The sequence below is a fragment of the Schistocerca piceifrons genome, chromosome 6 (assembly GCF_021461385.2).
Source record: "Schistocerca piceifrons isolate TAMUIC-IGC-003096 chromosome 6, iqSchPice1.1, whole genome shotgun sequence".
NCBI classification, from domain to species: domain Eukaryota; kingdom Metazoa; phylum Arthropoda; class Insecta; order Orthoptera; family Acrididae; genus Schistocerca; species Schistocerca piceifrons.
Window position 1 is genome coordinate 324,760,379 of NC_060143.1, and position 22,751 is coordinate 324,783,129.

At 42.3% G+C, this 22,751-nt stretch overlaps 1 protein-coding gene and 1 non-coding gene across 2 annotated transcripts in view; both read right to left on the bottom strand.

The window, feature by feature from the left end:
• Positions 1 to 22,751, bottom strand: part of LOC124802913 (prolyl endopeptidase FAP-like) — a 760,857-nt gene that overhangs the window by 415,821 nt on the left and 322,285 nt on the right. The window contains exon 3 of the mRNA XM_047263983.1: positions 12,553 to 12,627. Within this exon, the coding sequence (XP_047119939.1) occupies positions 12,553 to 12,627 (75 nt within the window). The remainder of the gene's footprint in view (positions 1 to 12,552; positions 12,628 to 22,751) is intronic.
• Trnas-uga lies at positions 3,734 to 3,808 on the bottom strand. The gene has a single exon. It is a non-coding gene; the product is annotated as a tRNA-Ser (tRNA).

The following is a 22,751-nucleotide window of genomic DNA, read 5'->3' on the forward strand; positions in this document are numbered from 1 at the left end:
TTTTGCGTTATAAAATAGCGGTAGTGACGCGGAAGTCGAATGTGACGACGATTTCTTTTGAAAAGTGTACAGTTTAGAATAAAACATTTCAACACGGTAATTCCGACTTCTAATTCAAAATGGTTCAAATGGCTCTGAGCACTATGGGACTCAACTGCTGAGGTCATTAGTCCCCTAGAACTTAGAACTAGTTAAACCTAACTAACCTAAGGACATCACACACATCCATGCCCGAGGCAGGATTCGAACCTGCGACCGTAGCGGTCTTGCGGTTCCAGACTGCAGCGCCTTTAACCGCACGGCCACTTCGGCCGGCCCGACTTCTAATTCATTATCAGCGACCTTAGACTACCTATAACCCGAACTTTTTTTTCCAATTTTCTACTTTTACTGTTTAGATCCTCCGTACTAAATCCGCCAATTTGAATTTTGTAATTTCGACAACGTAATCGTAATCAGCGAACCCAAAAATCTAAAAAGAACACACTGTTGTAGGATTTTATATACATTTTTCTACTACGTCCAGGTTTTGAAGTAAGATGGCCCACTGTGCGGTCAGCTTGTATCACTGTGCTGGATCTATTTTGAAAAAGCCGCGCACGATCTTGAAGAAAATATAGTTCGCCTTGGCGATATGCAACCAACAATCAGCAGTAGTATGAGTTGCGCAACCGGATACGTTTGTTGCGCTGCCCGAGTGAGACGAGTGCCAGATATAGCAAATAAATTCCATACTTAACTTTACTGCAAACTCACAACACTATCGGCCGTAAAGTTACAACCCTTCATGAGTGTATGTGGTGCACATTCGAGCGCGATAAATATATCATCAATTCAGGTAAATAAAGCCAAGTTTTATCTTTTTACAAATTATCTGTGATGCTTGTCTTTAATTTTAGTAGGCTTGCTTTGATTTTAAGTATTCATTATGGTGAGCCGGTACACTAGTCGACATTAGTAATGGTTTCAGCTTCAGTGCCTTCTTTTAATTTTAGTAGTACATAATAAATAAATACTTCATTATAATAATGCGTTTTTACTGATGAGGTTTAAGGATTCCACATTACAAAGGAAGAAGAGAACCCTCGTAGTGCATCGTAATACACCTGTCTTTCTCTCTTATTTACAGCAACTAATAACATTCGAAATGTTCAAATGTGTGTGAAGTCTTAAGGGACCAAACTGCTGAGGTCATCGGTCTCTAAGCTTACACACTACTTAACCTGACTTGAACTAACTTACGCTAAGGACAACACACACCCATGTCCGAGGGAGGACCCGAACCTCCGACGGGGGCAGCCATCCGCTAATAACATTATCAACTTGATATGTAGAATAGTTTTTAGAAACAATCACAACAAACGAAGTCGAAATAGGGGTGGAAAATTTAAAGCAATGCTGCTAGGTTAAGTGAAGCGTATGTAATTTTTTATATTTATGGTACATGATGTTCAGAACTAAAATATTAATTTCCTAAAGCAGTTGAATATTGCTCTCAAAAATTCTCGAGAGAACAAACTACAAAGTTTCCTAAGTACGTGCAGTACTCAGATGAAAGAGCAGTGTAGTTCTGTGGTACGATGCTAGCCTCCAATGTAGGGAACCAGGTTTCGATTCCCAGGGGGTTGTGTTTTTAAACATAACTGCGTAGTTGATATATATTTTAAACGTAGTTGCATCCTCTACAAACATTTCTGTAAGGCGTGAAATATGCAGAGATCGGGAAAAAAACCAGCGGTCGAGACTGGTAGCTATTGGACTGCTGGTGCGAGTCTAGTTTCGGTCATTCCTTTTTTAGTTTTTTTCCGCTCGGTTCTAATACCTAGGTCACATAAATATATGCTAATTAGCACATTTTTAATTTTAATTTTCATGAAAAATACACTCTCATTATTTATAATGTCCGCAGCTCGTTGTCTTGCGGTAGCGTTCTCGCTTCCCGCGCACGGGGTCCCGGGTTCGATTCCCGGCGGGGTAATGGATTTTCTCTGCCTCGAGATCACTGGGTGTTGTGTGTCTTTCATCATCATTTCATCATCACTGACTCGCAAGTCGCCGAAGTAGCGTCGGCTGAAAAGGACTTGCAATTTCGGCGGCCGAACACCCCGCATGGGGCCTACCTGTCAACAATGCCGTACGATCATTTCATTTCATTTCAATGTTTATAATTACAAATAAAAAATCCAGCTTTTTTCCATCTTCATGTATCCTACGCTTCAAGGAAGTGCACGTGCAACATGAACCTTTGTTTAAAAATTGACCACAACTTGGGCTTTGGGAACAACAGTTACGAACAAAAGACTTCACATATTTTCCTACACTGTCAAAGCAATCGGACGTCACACAGTCGGCAGTGATTAAATCTGCTTCTTTGATATCTGATTGTGAATTGAAAACTGATTTCAAGATTTTAAGAAGCATCGACTGCTTGTTTCATTATTTGCTACGCCATTATACGTAAACATGAGTTCACTACCGGAACATTCATTCACAAATGGAATGCTGAGAAATGTAATATGATGCACAGTTCAAAGAGAAATTTAACCAGGTTGATTTGGAAGAGCTCTATAAAACGTATTTTGACTAGAAGAAATAACCAGCGTTTTACAAACGTGCTTGAAAATGGCTTAATTTTTTGGAAACACAGGTGTGAACAGCTTTTTAGTCAGATGAATTACATCAAATCACACAACAGAACACGAATTACTGATGTCAATGTGGAAAACTCAGCTTCACTTGACATTGAGTCGCTTAGGTCGATCAAAGTCAGATATCCCCCTAACACTGTATTTCGTTACGTCGTATAATAAATGTTCTTTCCTCAGACTTACTTCATTTTCATTAAAAAATAAATTAATAATTCTGGATATGTCCGAAAGAACAGACACCACGCATTCATATAACTGATACACGTCGGTGAGTGGATGCACAGTTACGTTAGACCTCCAGCGGGGATCTAAAATTAGCGAGCGCAGAGGACATGAACAGGGACTGCAGACAGGTGGCGCTAGGTGGCAATGACGGACGTCTGGGAAGCGTGCCGAGATAGTCCGCGAATCTACGATAAACACTACGTCCGGGTGGCGCAGTGGTTAACGCAACTACCTAGGAAGGGAGGGGTCCCCTGTTCGAGTCCCGGTCCAGCACACATTTTCGCTCGTCGCCGCTGAAACTGCATAATATCCCGATGGGGCTGATATAAATATTTCCTCTCTTTTCCTTTCTTCCCCCTCCACCTTAAATTTTCATGATTAAAACAACGTTTCAGTAGTTGCACCTTTTCCTCGCTAACTCTCTCCGTAAATCCACTGTACACACATCAAAAAAATTTTGCATGATCCCAGTCCCCAGAACTCCTGAAGACAGACGTTCGCAGTGGATATTATCTCACAGACACAGTCCCTTTGACTGTTCACAGATTTCACTAAACCCGCCAAAGATGTAAACAACCATGCATGAGTAGCGCCTATTAGGCGGAGGGAGTCCGACAGACGATCAGTCATTACATCAGGAACGAGGTAAAAGGCTCGTATTGTCTCTAGTTCAACCATGCCTAGATGGTCAATACCACGGTTCGATCACGTCCACATTGTTACTTTGTGCCAGGAAGGGCTCTCAGCAAGGGGAGTGTCCAGGCGTCTCGGAGTGAACAAAAGCGATGTTTCCAAAATGAGATTTTCACTCTGCAGAGGAGTGTGCGCTGATATGAAACTTCCTGGCAGATTAAAACTGTGTGCCGGACCGAGACTCGAACTCGGGACCTTTGCCTTTCACGGGCAAGTGCTCTACCAACTGAGCTACCCAAGCACACTCCGCTTCATAGTGAAAATCTCATTATGGTAACATCCCTTAGGCTGTGGCTAAGCCATGTCTCCGCAATAACCTTTCTTTCAGGAGTGCTAGATCTGCTAGGTTCGCAGGAGAGCATCTGTAAAGTTTGGAAGGTAGCAGACGAGGTACTGGCGGAAGTAAAGCTGTGAGGACCGGGCGTGAGTCGTGCTTGGGTAGCTCAGTTAGTAGAGCACGTGCCCACGAAAGGCAAAGGTCCCGAGTTCGAGTCTCGGTCAGGCACGCACTTTTAATCTGCCAGGAAGTGTCGAAAGCAATGTTGTTCGGATGTGGAGATACAGAGAGACAGGAACTGTCGATGACATGCCTCGCTGAGGCCGGCTCGGAGGAACCCTGACAACAACATTACCAAATTGAATAATGCTTTACGTGCAGCCACGTCGTGTTATGACTCAAACTGTGCGCAATAGGCTGCATGATTCGCTACTTCACTCCCGACGTCCATGATGAGGTCCATCTTTGCAACCACCACACCATGCAACGCGGTACAGATGGGCCCAACAACACGCCGAATAGACCGCTCAGTATTGGCATCACGTTTTCTTCACCGATGAGTGTCGCATATGCCTTCAACCACACAATCGTCCGACACGTGTTTGGAGGCAACCCGGACAGGCTGAACACCTTAGACACACTGTCCAGCGCGTGCAGCAAGGTGGAGGTTCCCTAATGTTTTAGGGTGGCATTATGTGGGGCCGGCGAACGCCGCTGGTGGCCATGGAAGGCGCCGTAACGGCAGTACGATACGTGAATGCCATCCTCCGACCGATAGTGCAACCATATCGACAGCATATTGGCGAGGCATTCGTCTTCATGGGCGACAATTCGCGCCCCCATCGTGCACATTTTGTGAATGACTTTCTTCAGGATAACGACATCGCTCAACTAGAGTGGCCTTCATGTTTTGCGGACATGAACCCTATAGAGCATGCCAGGGTTGGATTCAAAAGGGCTGCTTATGGACGACGTGATCCACCAGCCACTCTGAGGGGTCTACGCCGAATCGCCGTTGAGGAGTGGGACAATTTGGACTAACAATGCCTTGATGAACTTGTGGATAGTATGCCACGACGAATACAGGCATGCATCAATGCAAGAGCACGTGCTACTGGGTATTAGAGGTACCAGAGTGCGCAGAAATGTGGACCACCACCTCTGAAGGTCTCGCAGTATCGTGGTACAACATGCGATGTGTGGTTTTCATGAGCAATAAAAAGGGCGGAAATAATGTTTATGTTGATATTGATTCCAATTTTCTGTACAGGTTCCGGAACTGTCAGAACTGAGGTGATGGAAAACTTTTTTTGATGTATGTATTAATTCTTCTGGTGTAATTGAACGGAGCAAGTAGGTAAGGGGACAGCAAGTTTCTCGTCAGATGCTGTGAGAACGCTAGGACAATGCGTGCTGGCACAGGCCAGGAGGAAGCAGTTCGCTAGACTTGGCGAGAGCGTTTAGTGTCACAGTAGCCTTTTGCGAAAAGTTGAAGGGGTGCGCCCGGACTCCCGTGGTGTCACGGGCAACGGACCTTCCTGCCTTGCGCCCCTAAAATACAGGGAACCCATCAGAGAACGAAGGCAACTAATCGCAACCTTGCGTTTAAATTGCGTATGTAGTTAGCTTTAAAGTGTTATTAAATATTCTAGAGGGTTTGGCTCTCACCAATTCATAAGGGGGACCTAATTATTTTTCCAGGCCGCAATTACTGTAAAATTATACGCAAAAATAAATACCAACATGAATCACCGACACAGGTGACAAATGCAAATTCCGAAAGCAGTAAAATGGGTCATATACAGAGTATAATTTTAAGTTGACAAACCAGAATATCTCGAAAAATAAGCTTCACACGAAAAAATGTGTAGAGTCCAAAGTTGATTATTTTCGAAGAGGACATCTGGTGCTAAAATTAGCCCACCACCCCAGCCCCTTGGGAGGGAAGCGGGAGGCAACTTTAAAATTTTAAATGGGAATCTCCATTTTTTATTGCAGAATTGGATTCAACATAAAAAACTACGTACAGTTTTTCTTAAACATTAGTTTTGATCTTTGGTAGTTGGCGCTGTAATTCAAGAAAATCCATGTTCTCATTCTTGCGTGGAAAATGGCTATGGATAGATAAAAAATACTTATTTATTTCGCAAATTTTGATTCGGTAAAACTAAAACTCTCCCTCTCTCCCCATAGGGTGGGGTTTGAGAGAGAGGAATTAAAGTTTTACAAATGTTTTTTCCTCAGATTCGGATAAGTTATGTTTATTTCGTGGTCATGAGGCCACACAACTTTTAATTATCAAACAAATGATCTGACTAGCTAACTATGTAAAAGACCCAAACTAAGCAAGCACACCAGTTGTGAGACTTCTCGACAAACAAGAGTGATTACTCCGAATCTAATAAAGAATTAGGTTCGTGAGTCAGTTAGTTTTTTAGTTAATGAATTCACACGTTAGTAAGTAGGATGTTTGGTTAGTTAGTTAGCTAGTCAGATCATTTGTTTGATAATTAAAAGTTGTATGGCCTCATGACCACGAAACAAACAAAATTTATCCGAATCTGCGGAAAAAATTAGTATTTGGGTCAACATTTGTAAAACTCTAATACCTCTCTCTCAAACCCCACCCTATGGGGAGAGAGGGAGAGTTTTAGTTTTACCGAATCAAAATTTACAAAGTAAATAAGTATTTTTTTTATCCGTAAGCACTTCCTACGCAAAAATGAGAACATGTATTTTCTTGAATTACAGACCCAATTACCAAGAATCAAAACTAATGTTTAAGACATAATGTATGTAGTTTTTTAATCTATAATCTGATTCAGCAATAAAAAATAGGGGTTCCCATTTGAAATTTTAAAGTTGCCTCCCGCCCATACCCAAGGGGCTGGGGTGCCGGGCTAATTTTAGCACCAGCAGATGTCCCCCTAGGAAATAATCGACTTTGGATTCTACACATTTTTTAGCGTGAAGCTCATTTTTCGAGTTATTCTCGTTTGTCAACTTAAAATTTACACCCTGTATTGTATGATACATCGAAAATGTGTATGAAGGGGCGGATACTGTCCTTTTCGGATGACAATCAGCTCATCAATTTTGGTGTCATAAAAATTATCCCCTAACTGGTTGGCACAAACATTCATTGCGCGAGCCAGCCTGGATGTGACAACTCTCGAAAACAATACCTGCACCTGCATCCTCGTGAGCAGTGGACTTTGTGCTCTGCACATTTGATGTGTTTGCACAACACTGGTGTGATAAGCTTGCACAACACTTCTCATTTCGCGCTGGTTTTGCGATACAGGATACATTGGATAAATTGGTGGCCTAGCCGTTTTGGTACACAAATATTGTCCGGTCCCCTTAATACGACCCTCATCTCGTGGTCGTGCGGTAGCGTTCTCGCTTCCCACGCCCGGGTTCCCGGGTTCGATTCCCGGCGGGGTCAGGGATTTTCTCTGCCTCGTGATGGCTGGGTGTTGTGTGCTGTCCTTAGGTTAGTTAGGTTTAAGTAGTTCTAAGTTCTAGGGGACTGATGACCATAGATGTTAAGTCCCATAGTGCTCAGAGCCATTTGAACCATTTGAACCTTAATACGACCACCTGTCAAAAGATGTTTATCAGCGTTTTGCAGCGCGAAAGAGTCAGTGAGGTTCTATAAGGTACAGACAGTGATGTGGAGTCAAGCCGACTCCGGCGTCGTGGCCAAGTGCGCTACGTTTCTTCGTGGAGGATCCAAACCGCTAACAGCCCGCTCGAAGTGGTACCACTGGGTTTGAATCCGGGGAGTCTGGTGGCACCAGAGTATAGTAAACTCGTCCCTGTGCTCTTAAAAATACGCAAATACACTGCGAACTGTGTTACATGTTGCATTTTCCTGCTGGTAGTTGTCATCGATCCGAGGAAATGCAAACTGCATGTATGGATGGACATGTCCCACAAGAATAGATGCGTACTAGTGTTGATCCATTGTATCTTCCATAACGTTATGCACAAAAACATTCCCCACACCATAACCTTGGTTGAGGATCCTTGGCGAGAACAGCCTATCGAGGGGATCCCACAGGTTCCTGATCTGGTTTAAATTCGCGTAATTTGGTGGCTGGGGGAAGACGTTAAACTCACCGTAGTGCTCTCTGAACTATGCACGTACACTGGGAGCGGTGTGATACGTTGCATTGTCCTACTGGTAGATAATATCGTGCCAAGGAAAAGCAAACTGCATGTAGGTGTGGACATTGTTTCAAGAACAGATGAAAACTTGGACTCATCCATTGTACCTTCCAGAATGATGATATCGCCCAGGTCATAACCTTCCCTCCTCTGGTCTGAATCCTTACGCCGACTGTTTCAGGGTGTTTGCTTTCAGGCTGAAGATTACTGAAAGTAACGTAAAACAAGACCACAAAAACAGCATTAAGTAAGTTAGATTATCATCAATCTTAATTCAAATGAATAGTGCCGTGTTCTCCAGAAGATAGAGAACACAGCCACAGACATAAGGACTCCGAGCTGCCTACACTCGAGAGTGAGTTCAGGCAGCCTCCAGAGTTGATGTAACAAGGCAAGGCCCGTTTCATGTTTCTGCGTTATGCAAATAGTTCCCAACCATGCGATGAAAACAGGGTAGGTATCTAATTGTGTTCACCAAATACTCTTGGTGTCAAATATAAATTTGTGACAGGAAGATAAGCTCTATCACCGAAGAAATTTCTGTTATGAGATGTCTTGCTTGTACACAGCAGCCCGCATCTAGTGGTCGTGCGGTAGCGTTCTCGCTTCCCACGCCCGGGTTCCCGGGTTCGATTCCCGGCGGGGTCAGGGATTTTCTCTGCCTCGTGATGGCTGGGTGTTGTGTGCCGTCCTTAGGTTAGTTAGGTTTAAGTAGTTCTAAGTTCTAGGGGACTGATGACCGTAGCAGTTAAGTCCCATAGTGCTCAGAGCCATTTGAACCATTTTGTACACAGCAACTGCACATTCTCATCACAGACAAAATAGCGTTAGGCAACTCTATGGCAAAATTATGGGAACATATATTACCAACAATTTACAATAATTTATTTCTAGGACATACATAATACTTTACTATAGTATGAAGATAGTGTGTGGCAACAGTTGAAGGTTAATTGCACTCTGGTCTAGTGCTGAATCCAGTGAACAACAGCTACCATCACTTGTAGAATATCCAGTTTGGTGCTCGTTGGCGGCATGTGCATAACCAGTCTTGATGCTGCTTGAGGTAATGTGGTGATACTGTTGCTGTGGGTGTGGATTTGATTATCTCTGCATTCGGCAAATGTATGTCTACTTCGCAACTGCTTGAATGATGTAAGGCAGAAGCATAAATTAGGTGTTGCCTTCTTGTGCTTTAGAGGCTGGCCTTACTCAGTTGCGCCTGCTGTAGGCCACTCAATGCCATTCTATGTAAGACTGTGGTCTGTACCGTCCTGATGACATGGAAACTACACAGTCCAGTCACATTAATATGACCACCGGCTATTTTCGACTTCAGGGCGCAAAAACCACTCATAGGCGGCAGCTGGCAGCACTTAAAAATGGTTCAAATGGCTCTGAACACTATGGGACCTAACATCTGAGGTCATCAGTCCCCTAGAACTACGTAAACCTAAATAAACTAAGGACATCACACACATCCATGCCCGAGGCAGGATTCGAACCTGGGACCATAGCAGCAACGCGGTTCTGAACCGCTCGGCCACAGCGGCTGGTGGCAGCACTTAACAGTGGGTTATACAGGGTGTCCCAAAAAGAATGACCCGATTTTAAATAGAATTATTTATTAGGAAGAAGGGCTTGACACCAACAAATTGCATACTAAATTACTCAGAAAAGACAGAAGTTAATAAAAATCCATCACAAATGTTTAATATGTCCTCCATTGTCTGCACGGACGTCATCTAGCCGATAGCCGAATTCACCCCAAACTGGCCATCCATGACTTTTGCCTTTACAAAGGCTCTCTGTTTCTTCAAACTGTTTATACCACCGTCGAATGTTCCTTTGTGATGGTGGTTTAGCACGGAATCGAATATGAAACGCCCGCTGAACTGCGATCACTGATTGAATACGACTAAATTCAATAACACAGTACGCCTTCTGTTAAGCGGACGCCATATTGCACGAGACTGGCTGCACGCTCCATGCCAGCGCTCGTATCGACATCTAGCGGATTTTTTCTGAAACTCTAGACCATACCGATTACATCTAGCGCTGTTTCAGTAACCTAGTGACATTTGTGTCAATGTTATTACAAGTTAAAATAGGGTCATTCTTTTTGGGACACCCTGTATATGTATAGAGCGTCTTGGGAGAAAAGAACGACAGTACAGTCATTAGCACATTGTGGAAGCAGAGCGACTGATCTGATAGCCATAAGGGCATGATTAGTGGCTTTTGGGGCAAGGATGGAAGCATTTCCGAAATGGCTAAGTCTGTAAACTACTCTGATGCCACTGTGGTTAAAGTATACCATCCAAAGGAAAACGGCACTATCCCAAACTGGTGCCGAGGCAACTATGGTGCACCACGGACCACAGACAATAGGGATGAACTACGGTTGCGGAGATGTGTGCGGGTTGTCGTAGCGGCCCCTTATCAGTTAGAGGGCCCGCACAACCGACAAGCAAGATGGGATGCCGACCTCCTTTCAAGAGCGTAGAGCGAAACATCGCCAGTGATTATGAACAATAACAAGCTTTCTGAATAAACACGGAACTACTTCGCCAGATAACATGTGACAGTGCTCCACCAATTTGAACTCATGTGACGCTCCGCCAACTCGGCCTTATAAGCTCGCCCACACATCCAGACTGGCATTGTTTACCTACCGTTATGAACAGCTCCGGCAAGTACTTACGCCGGCTCTAGCGTTCTATACACTCACTACAGCATTTTAGTAGCACATTGCATCTTGTTTTTAGTAGAGCTGAATTTTGTTTTTACTTTCTTCCATTGGCTTGTTTTCATATCCGGTTTTACATTCACAAGAGTTGTGGGGTCTTCTTGTCGTTCTTGCGTTAAAAAATTAATGTACGCCGAGAAGGCGTATATTCTTTTATTATAATAAAGGGTGTTCAAATCCGACTCGTAGTTCTTTCCTGCCGACCGCAGGACACTACATGGGCGAACAGACATGCAACTGTTGAGCAACTGACCGCTCAAATGAATCAAGATGCTACCAAAGTGTCTCTTCATCGACCGTTCAGCGAACGTTGCTGCATATGGGCCTCCACAGCAAGCGACTGGTTCAAGCACCAAAGCTGACTGAATTTGCACGCCAGTACACGTCGCTTTTACAGATGAATCACTTTTTCAACTCAATCGGACAGATGACCGTTGGCATGTACGCCACGGAAAGTCTAAATCTTTCCCTGTGACAATCGCCGGAAGGGTCCAGGCTGGAAAAGGGAACATTATGGTCTGGATGAGTTTGTTATTCTGGAAGGCATAATGCATAAACAAATTTGCATCTTTCTTTGGGGACCACGTCCACCTCTTCATTCAGTTTGCTTTTCCTCGAAACGATGACATCTAGCAGCAGGACAATGCAACATGTCACATAGCTAGCAGTGTAGTTGCGCAGTTTGAAGACGAGTTTACCGTACTTCCCCAGCAAGCAACCCCAGATTAAAATCTAGTCAAGAATCTGTGGGGTCACCTCCAAACGGTCTGTACACGGCATGGATCTTCAAGCGCGAAAAATAGCGCAGCTGCCCATGGTAATGTAGTCGGCATGGCTCCACATCCCTGTCGGTCCCTTCCAGAGCTTCAATGATTCTCTTGAACTTCGCATAGCGATCTGCACTATTAAAGGTTGTTATGGAGGCTTCTGACAGGTGGTCACATTAATGTTACTGGACAGTGTAGTTGGCAGGCTTAGGAGTGTCGTAGTTGTCCTACTGTTTTGCTTTGCGGTTTATGTAGTTCAATACGAAGGTATATCAACAAAAGATTTTTAGACGAACTATGTTACGAATGTCAAAGAAGAAACCTTCGTCGAATATATTGTGGCACAAGTGCGTAATAATTCACAGCAGACAACAGAGGAACATATCGGTTAGTAAAACACCTATTCAGTGTAATGGAATTACAAAAAACGATCCCAAATACATAAACATGATGTCAATATCTATTATTTCCAATTCTTTAGGACTGCATGTGCATCACTGTGCAGTATACTTAAACTGTGCTTTATTATCATTAGAAAACAGTATCGATTAATTTTACCCCGAAGAAACTAGTATTGCAGTTGGTTGTGGGAAACCAGAGGAGGGATGTGAGGGGAGGAGATGCATGTACTCGTAGATTTATGAAACGAGATTACTGTATAAATAAACGTCATGTGAACTATGATTAAAGTGTCTGAACAATGGTAATTTGTTGGAAATTTGTGGTAATTCCCATGGGACCAAACTCCTGAGGTTATCGGTCCCTAGGCTCACACACTACTTAATCTAACTTACGCTAAGGACGACACACACACCCATGCCCGAGAGAGGACTCGAACCTCCGACGGGTGTAGTCGCGCGAACTTTGGCAAAGTGCCCAAACCGCGCGGCTACCCCGCACGGCCTCTGAAGAATGATGCCTGCAAAGGGTTTCAGGTGTGACTGATTGTATGATGCCACTTCTCAACAACAAATCGGGCAGAACCTTTTAGTGTATACGAGAATGAAACCGCTCACTCACCTTTTTCTTGTTATACACGAGCAGGACGTACTTAAGGTCGCTCGAAATGAGGAAGTCCGCCGCGTTCAGTTGTCTCTGAAAAAGCAGAAGAAAACATTGTCAGTTAAATTGTTCTAGCGTGGGCAAACTGCTAAAATCTTATTTACTTATTTAAGAGTGTGTGTGTGTGTGTGTGTGTGTGTGTGTGTGTGTAAGTACAATCCAACTTCTGTACCATTTCAGTGCAGTAATGTGTTCATTGTAAATAAGTATTGTAGTAGTTCTATTATGTGTTTATTAGCTTATAAATAAAAGAAAAACTTTTTTTATTTTAAATTCAGTGCATTAGTATTTGTAAAATGATTCTTTCATATAGTGTTCATTAAAAAAATTGACGATCAATTCGCCTGGGACCTGTGGAATGGTACATTAGGTTGTTTGAGTTGTAAATATTTGTCAAGTATTACTGTTTTTTCTGACATGTTCTACATCCTGGAGGACCTCCTCACTACGCATCAATTGCAATGAAAGTAAATCTAATCTAATATAATTACTGTAAACGCAAACGTGACGTGATTTTGACGTCACGTGCAATATCGACAACCGCATGATCGACTATCGACTTTGTGACAAGGAAGAATGTGAATATCATTGCTCTTCGATTCACTCGCAGCCGTTTAAGCTGCATTCTTAGGTTTCTGCATATCCACATAGTCTAAAGTCGTACATATTCGGAAATAAAGAGCCAAATATTTGTGAGGAGGAAGAAGTTGAATTTTATTGTTGCACGTTTCAGTCGCAGAAATTTAAGTGTCTCCTTAATTTCCTGCCTAAGCACATACTCCAAAATAGTTAAATATTTATTTCATCCATCATTGTCGGATGTGACTGAATGTAAATAACATTTAGTATTGCATAACATACTTGTATTACATTCATAACAAAGTAACAGAACGTGCTAACAACGCTTACATGAAACAGTTACATTTAACGGGATGCGAACCAACAGCTTTCGACGCCAGGAACCACGACGTTATTTATTACTTTAGCACTTACCCATGCGATGTTTAACTCCGGCCTTGGCTGTCGTATTCTATCTTCAAGGCTTGTATCGTTGATGCATGATATTTAATGATAATGGTGATGTGTTAATGACAAATTTTCTGTGCTCCATTACACTGAAACGGCAAACTGAAAATTATAAAAGAAGTGTGTTTCGTTCTTAATTTGTAAATTATTTACGATAATAACTCACTCCTAAGAGTAAACTCTTATATGAAGGTATTAAACGTTGATAAATCGCCACGTGATATTATAGAAATAATTAAAATAAATCATTCCAAGAATGAAATGTTTCTGTAAATCTCCGGTACGCGAGCATGAAATCTTGTGAGAGGTCCTTATAGAATGCTACCGAAAATCGATATCCGATCATCGGTCGTCGATAGTGTGTGTGTGACGTCAAAATGACATCACCTCTGCAAAAATTGTTTAGACCCAAGCGTTATCCTCCAAATGTTTCAAAGTAACAGCGCGGAGGTCGCAGTTCTCTTCTCGTTGCAAGTATCACATGAAGTGCACAGTGAAGTAGTTTCTGATAAGAGGCACTCTGTAGGCAATATAGGATCCCTCCGCCGTCTCTATCATTAATATACTGCGAGCCTGCGCCACTTAGCTACACTTACTGGTGTTGCAGTCACCATAGTAACCTTATCATCAGCTTCGAGAATAGCTCATAGGTTGACTTAGGTAACAGTAATACTGTATTTTAGTGAGAATCATTCCATTGATACTGGTTAGTAGAAGTTAACAATTTATCACAATATAAACTTTATATCGATTCTCTTCAGCGATCTCTCTTGATAAAACAAGTTACGTAAATTGAATACATACTGCATTAAAAAGCCTCTGACCTCAGTGAAAGTAATAAAGTAACAAATCTCACATTATTATATAAGGGTCATGTGAAGTACACCTTACTCGCAACTGTTATACAGCATTCCAGCGTTGTTAAAAAGAAAAACAATGACGTAATGTAAAAAGACCCCTTGACTACATGAGCACTATAAGAGGAAACGAATTTTCAGTTTTGAAACTACTTTAATTTTGTATTGATATTTCTAACCATTTAGTGTATTGTTTTAAAGTTATCACAAAGCCACTGCAACAAAAATTCTAGATGAATTCAGACCAATTCAAGTAGTACTGATTGCCCATCATACAATAAAGGATTTAAAATTATCGTTCAGTTTAATTAATTATCAACGTGCACAGCCAATGAACTGTTTATGGCGCGCATTATATATGAGTTCATGAATATGTAACGCATGTCAAAGGAAACCCTGTCTGTTAAACTGACACGAAGAATAATCGCTGTATTATGGATAAATGGCACAGCGGATATAGTATTACATTTTTTAAATCTTTCATCGTTGCATGCCTACATTGAATATGAGGAATGAAATAATATACTGACATTTAAAATAGATCGTCTTTACTTTTATCCGTATTAGTACACATCGAGTGCGTGTATTTCTTAAAGAACTATTTGTTTTGGAATAAATTAAACTTGACCAGGTTCGAGTCCTAGTCCACTGAGAAGTTTTAAACTGCGAGAGAGTTTGAAATCGGTGCTTACTACACTGCAATGCGAAAATTCGTTCTGGAGACTCTCCGTTTTACTTACCGCTCTGTTTACCTAGTCACACCATTATACTGCAGTAATAAGTACATGAGTATATAATATAGTCTTCATAGTCTTCACAGTAAGTAGAGTAATAAAAATGTATTTTTGGCAGACACGTTCAAAATACTTAAAGACGGGTGCGCCAAAGAGAATAAATGCTTTGGCTGATCTAGAAAATGTCTGTTCTGCGATAGCGATTGACAATGATGTGGCGGAAATATAGTGAGAAGTCAATATAGCAATACTTAGTCCGTAGCGCAAAGTGAAATATTTCTTTGGTGTCCGTATGAATGCCAGAGCATCGGAGTGAAGCCCCTCTAAGAGGGGAAAGGAAGATTACTGAAGAATTGGAATGTATTAATAATACATTATCAATGCCTTCTCTGCTCATTAGCAATGGACATACTATCGAAAATAGTGCTGCCAAAGCAGAGTTACTAAACACAGCCTCCCGAAATGAATTCAAAAAACAAGACGAAGTAAATATTCCAGAATTCAAATTAAGAACAGCTGTCAATATGAGTAACTTAGAAGTAAATATCCTCGGAGTAGTGAAGCAACTAAAATCACTTGATAAAAGCAAGTCTTCTGGCCCAGACTGTATACCAATGAGGTTCCTTTCAGAGTATGCTGATGCAGTAGCTCCGTACTTGACAACTGACTCGACGAAAGATCTGTACCCAAAGACTGGAAAGTTGCACAGGTCACACCAATATTCAAGGAAGGCAGTAAGAGTAATCCACTAAATTACAGGCCCATATCATTAACGTCGATATGCAGCAGGATTTTGGAACATATATTGTGTTCGAACAGTATGAATTACCTCGAAGAAAACGATCTATCGACACACAGTCAACATGAATTTAGAAAACATCGTTCTCGTGAAACCCAAATAGCTTTTTACTCACATGAAGTGTTGAGTGTGCTATTGACAAGGGATTTCAGATTGATTCCATATTTCTGGCTTTCCCGAAGGCTTTTGACACTGTACCACTCAAGTGGCTTGTAGTGAAATTGCATGCTTATAGAATATCGTCTCAGTTATGTTACTGGATTTCTGATATCCTGTCAGAAAGGTCACAGTTCGTAGTAACTGACAGAAAGTCATCGAGTGAAACGGAAGTAATTTCTGGCGTTCCTCAAGGTAGTGTTACAGGCCCTTTGCTGTTACTTATCTACATAAACGATTTGGGAGACAATATTAGTAGCCGTCTTAAGTCGTTTGCAGATGACGCTGCTATTTATCGACTAATAAAGTCATCAGAAGATCAAAACAAATTGCAAAACGATTAAGAGATATGTATGGTGTGAAAACTGACAGTTGACCCTAAATAACCCTAAATAATGAAAAGTGTGATGTCATCCACATGAGTGCTTGGCTCTGAGCACTATGGGACTTAACATCTATGGTCACCAGTCCCCTAGAACTTAGAACTACTTAAACCTAACTAACCTAAGGACAGCACACAACACCCAGTCATCACGAGGCAGAGAAAAACATGAGTGCTAAAAGGAATCCGTTAATCTTCGGCAACACGATAAATCAGTCAAATCTAAAGGCCGTAAATTCATCTAAATATCTAGGAATTACAATTACGAACAAATTACACTGAAAGGAACGAACAGAAATGTTGTGGGGAAGGCTAACCAGATACAGCGTTTTATTGGCAGAACACTTTAAAAAAATGTAACAGACCTACTAAGGAGACTCCCTACACAATGGTTGTCTGTCCTCTTTTAGAATACTGCTGCGCGGTGTGGGATCCTTACCAGATAGGACTGACGGAGTACATCGAAAAAGTTTAAAGAAGGGCAGCATTATTCTATTATTATTATTATTATTATTATTATCATCGAAAAATAGGGGAGAGAGTGTCACTGAAATGATACAAGATTTGGGGTGGACATCATTAAACCAAACTCGTTTTTCGCTGAGGCGGAAACTACTCACGAAATTTCAATTACCAGCTTTCTCTTCCGAATGCGAAAATATTTTGTTGACACCAATGTACATAGCGAGAATGGGTAACCATGATAAAATAGGGGATATCAGAGCTCGTACGGAAAGATATAGGTGTTTGTTCTTTCCGCGCGCTATACGAGATTGGGGTAATAGAGAATAATTGTGAAGGTGGGTCGATGAACCCCCTGCCAGGCACTTAAATGTGATTTGCAGAGTATCCATGTAGATGTAGAATTTTTTGTTTTCGTAAACCACTCAGTCACCACCACCACCACCACCACCACCATTACTAACACCAGCATCACCAATACCACCAGCGACACCGCAGTCATCACTTGAATGAGAGTCCTCTACACATTCCCATGCATTACTGTTTTAAATTATAGGGTTGGACGAAAGTATGAAAACATCGCCAAAAACGCCTGCTTGAACGTAAATGCAGATGCTATCCAATCCTGCAAGTTTCGCTGTTGTATCTGACCGCGAACGGCCTCTTACAGTGTCCTCAGTGCACTGAAAGTGTCAGTCATGATGAGAATAGTGTTCTGTGTAGTTGTCAGTGTCTTATGTTGTAGCCAAGTGAATTCGAACGTGGGCAGTTTCTTTGTGCTCGTTGGGGGGTACTTCCGTAACCAAGATAGTCGTAGTGTTTTGTGTTAAAGGGCACCGTATGAAACATTTAGAACGCGTACAGGGAACGCGGAAAAACATCAAAATGTTTCAAATGGCTCTAAGCACTATGGGACTTAACATCTGAAGTCATCAGTTCGCTAGACTTAGAACTACTTAAACCTAACTAACCTATGGACATCGCACCTCGACGCCTGAGGCAGGATTTGAACCTGCGACCGTAGCAGGAAAAACATCATCGCTAAATCACAGCGTGGACGAAAGAGTGTGTTGAGTGCTTGTGATGGACAGTCATTGGAGAGGATTGTAACGAAAAATACAGACGTTTTCAATTGGTGAGAGATCTAGAGAATGTGCTGGCCAGGGCAGCAGTCCAACATTTTCTGTATCCAGAAGGGCCCGCACAGGACCTACAACGTGCGGTCGTGCATTTTCCTGCTGAAATGTAGGGTTTCGCAGGGATCGAATGAAGGGTAGAGCCACGGGTCGTACTACATCTGATATGTAACGTGCACTGTTCAAATTGCCGTCAATGCGAACAAGAGGTGACCGAGACGTGTAACCAATGTCACCCCATACCATCACGCCAGGTGATACGCCAGTATGGCGATGACGAATACACGCTTCCAATGTGCGTTCACCGCGATGTCGCCAAACACGGATGCGACCATCATTACGCTGTCAACAGAACCTGGATTCATCCGAAATAATGACGTTTTGCCATTCGTGCACCCAGGTTCGTCGTTGAGTACACCATCACAGGCGCTCCTGTCTGTGATGCAGCGTCAAGGGTAACTGCAGCTATGGTCTCCGAGCTGATAGCCCATGCTGCTGCAAACGTCGTCGAACTGTTCGTGCAGATGGTTATTGTCTTGCAAACGTCCCCATCTGTTGAAGCCTGTCATCTCGACTGCTAGTGATACGAGGCCGTTGGGATTCAGCACGGTGTTCCGTATTACCCTCCTGAACTCACCGATTCCATATTCGGCTAACAGTCATTGGATCTCGACCAACGCGAGCAGCAATGTCGCGAAACGATCAAAGTCGGAAACATGACGGTACGCATTTCTCCTCCTTACACGAGGCATTACAACAACGTTTCTCCAGGCAACGCCGGTCAACTGCTGTTTGTGTATGAGAAATCGGTTGGAAAATTTCCTCATGTCAGCACGTCGTAGGTGTCGCCACCGGCGCCAACCTTGTGTGAATGCTCTGGAAAGCTAATCATTTGCATATCACAGCATCTTCTTCCTGTTGGTTAAATTTCGCATCTGTAGCACGACATCTTTGTGGTGTAGTAATTTTAATGGCCAGTAGTGTAAGAGGACAGTGGCTGCAAAAGTTACTGCAGAACTGAATGTCACGCTCGCAAACGTTTTCAGCACCAAAACAACACGAAGGGGGTATCATAAGTGGGGAATTGCAGGGAGACCTGGAACTGCAAAACTACTCATCAGTGATGCAAATGTCCGTAACAAGAAAATGATGTGTTGAAGCCATACTACCTAAACTCCTGAATACTGTATGAAAGTCATTTGGTCGGATGAGTCTTATCGCACGCTGTTTCCAACGTCCGGCCGAGTGTACGTCCTAAAAGTGAAACATGATGGGTTTCGGCTACGATTTGATGAGCCATGTCGTGGCATTCCAAGGGCCCCATGGGTGCTCTGCAAGATCGCATTATTGCCAAGATTATGTGACCGTTTTGAGTGATCATGTCCATTATATGGCACAATGTTTGTATACCAATGGTGACGCTGTGTTCCAACGTGACACGGCCACTGGCCACACAGCTCGCATCGTCTAGGATGGTTTTGTGGGAGCGAGGATCAAGCGTCGTATCTCCCCTGACCGCCACAGTCATCAGCTATAAATATTGTTGGGACTTTGAAGTCCACTTTGGAGAGAAGGGCGCGAGATCGCTATCCAGCTCCATCATCGTTACTTGAGCTTGCCACTATTTTGCAGGAAAACCATATAGGACATTTCCAGAATGAGATTTTCACTCTGCAGTGGAGTGTGCGCTGATATAAAATTTCCTGGCAGATTAAAACTGTGTGCCGGAGCGAGACTCGAACTCGGGACCTTCGCCTTTCACGGGCAAGTGCTCCACCATCCGAACTACCCAAGCACGACTCTCGACCCGTTCTCACAGCTTCAATTCTGCCAGTACCTCATCTCCTACCTTCCAAACTTCACAGAAGCTCTTCTGCGAACCTTTCAAACTAGCATTCCTGGAAGAAAGGATATTGCGGAGACATGGTTTAGCCACACCCTGGGGGATGTTTCCAGAATGAGAATTCCCGAGTTCGAGTCTCGATCCGGCACATTGCTTTAATCTGCCAGGAAGTTTCATACAGGACGTGTATTTATCCATCCCCAGACGACTGGAAGTTATTTTAAATGCCAATTGTTTTCCGACACCGTATTAGGCGCGGTAATGTGTTTTTGTGTTGTGTTTTTTTGATGTTTCCATATTTTTGTCCAGTCCCTACATGTCCAATGATGTTCTGCTATAGGTTTTTAATGTCATGTACCCAGTCAGCCCACATTAGCTTCAATTTGTACACGTAAGAGAAAACGGTCGACATTTCTGTACCAGACCCTCACAACAACAGCCGTCGTTGAAAACTTAAATGTTAGCGCAACAGATGTGTACGTTATTAAAAAATAATTCTATGTCTTTTTTGATCTCCATATTACGCTTCCAGTAGTAATTTTTCAGTTTTTACTTCCGCTACTTCTGTTACTTTCAGTCAGTGATGTCGGCAGTGGACAGCTTCATACAAAATACTTACAGTTATTTACATATTCCACCGTAAGACCCTCAATGAACTAAAGGTATAATTTATTCTTTTGTTAAATAACTCTGTGAGGAACGTCATCAAGCTCGGTTTACAGACTTTCCACCCGAGAAGTTCAATTGTTATACCACATCACTAAACTGCTTTTGATCTATTGAAATTGTCGCTGAATTTATAAAAAGAGTTCATGCAGGTTTAAAAGAAAGAATTGCCTGTTACGGTTAGTTAGCGGGCAAAAAACGTTATTCCACCGTCTTTTCGTTTTTGAAGACACCACTCAATTTCGACACTTCCTGTACTAGGGTTTCTGGATGATATTCCTACATACAAACCACAGAATTAACCGAAGGGGCAGAAAACTTATACATCATGTATCTATCTACATCTACGTCTACGTGTCTACTCCCCAATTTGCATTACAGTGATTGACAGAGGTTCATGTAACCATATTCAGTCCGTTTCTCTACTGTTTCACTCTCGAATAGCACATGGGAAAAATGAACATTTCACCCTTTGTGTGATAACTCTGATTTCTCTTGTTTAATCACGGCGGTTGTTTCTTCCTATTTTGGTGAGAGTAAAAAAAAATTTTCGCATTTGCAGGGGAAAGTTGTTGGTTTAAGTTTCGAGAAAAGACTTCGGCGTAAAATAAAACACCTTTGTTTTATTGAGTGCTGCCGCAACTCGCTTATCATATCCGTGGCTCTCTCTCCCCTATTCCGCGATAGTATAAAACGAGCCGTCCTTCTTCCAATGTTTTCAATACCATTCCGTCAATCCTATCTGCGATTTACTGACAGAACACTGAAAGTGGTACCGGCCTACTGAAGAGACTGCTTGCACTACAGTTATCTGCCCTCTTCTGGAGTATTGCAGCGTGGTATGGTAGTCGCATCAGAAAGGACTGACGAATGCCACCGCAAAAGTTCAAAGAGTTGCAGCTCGTTTTTTATTGTAGTGAAATAGGCAGACAGTTCCACGAATGCGATACGCATTTTGACTGTGGTAATCGTAAAAAAAAAAAAAAAAAAATTGGCGGCAGGATATTTCCACTAACTTTGTTGGTACCCAGATACATAGGGAAGAATGAGCATCATAATAAAATAAGAGAAATAAGAGCTTGGACGGAAAGATTTAAGTGTTCGTATTTCCCGTGTGTTGCCAGAGCGGAACGGTAGATTAAGAGCTTGACGGTGTTTTGACGAATCCTCAGCCAGGAACATAATTGCGAATTGCATAGTACTCACATAGGTGTAGATGTAGATGTATCTGGTCAGGATTGCATACCGCGCAACAATACTCCATAAGAGGATGGACAAGCGTAGTGCATGCAATTTCTTTACTGGATTTGGTGCATATTCCGAGTGTTCTGCCACTAAAACTGAGACTTTGGTTCGCCTTCTGCACAATATTTTGTGTGTGGTGCTTCCAGTTTAAGCTATTCGTAATTGTAATGCGTAGGTATTTAATTGAATCAACAATCTTTAAATTTGTTTAATTTGTTGTGTAATCGAAACCTAATGGGAGTCCCTTAGTACTCATAATGACACTTTTCGCCCTACGCAGAGATCTAATATAACTAATTTTTTAATTCATATTGACTTCACGACGAGTATGCTGGACGGTAAACTACATCATCATCTTCAAAAACTGTAAGAAGACTACTAAATCACCTATGTAGATTAAGAACACAAGAGGGCCTATAAAACGTCCTTGGGAACGCTAGAAATCACTTCTGTTTCACTAGAAGACTTCCCGTCAATGACTCGAACTGTATCCTTTCTGACAGGTAATCATGAATCCATGACAAAGGAAGGAAGATGGAAGAGGCAGATGAGAAGAGAGCATTCCCCGTCAAAAGACATCTACTAGCATCAAACAAAGGCGTTAATTTAGACATTTGTGAGAATATACCTCTGGAGTATTGTATGGCAGTATAACACAGGCTGTGTGAAAACTGGAAAAGAAATCAACTGAATGATTTGAGACGAAGTTTTATGGAAATATGCGTTAAAACATCACGAATAAGAGTATACACGAATAGCAGTATACAAAATGACGTAGACAAAATTTCTAGTTGGTGTGATAAATTTCAGCTCGCTTCAAATGTAGGAAAACGTTAAGCTAACTGGGACGA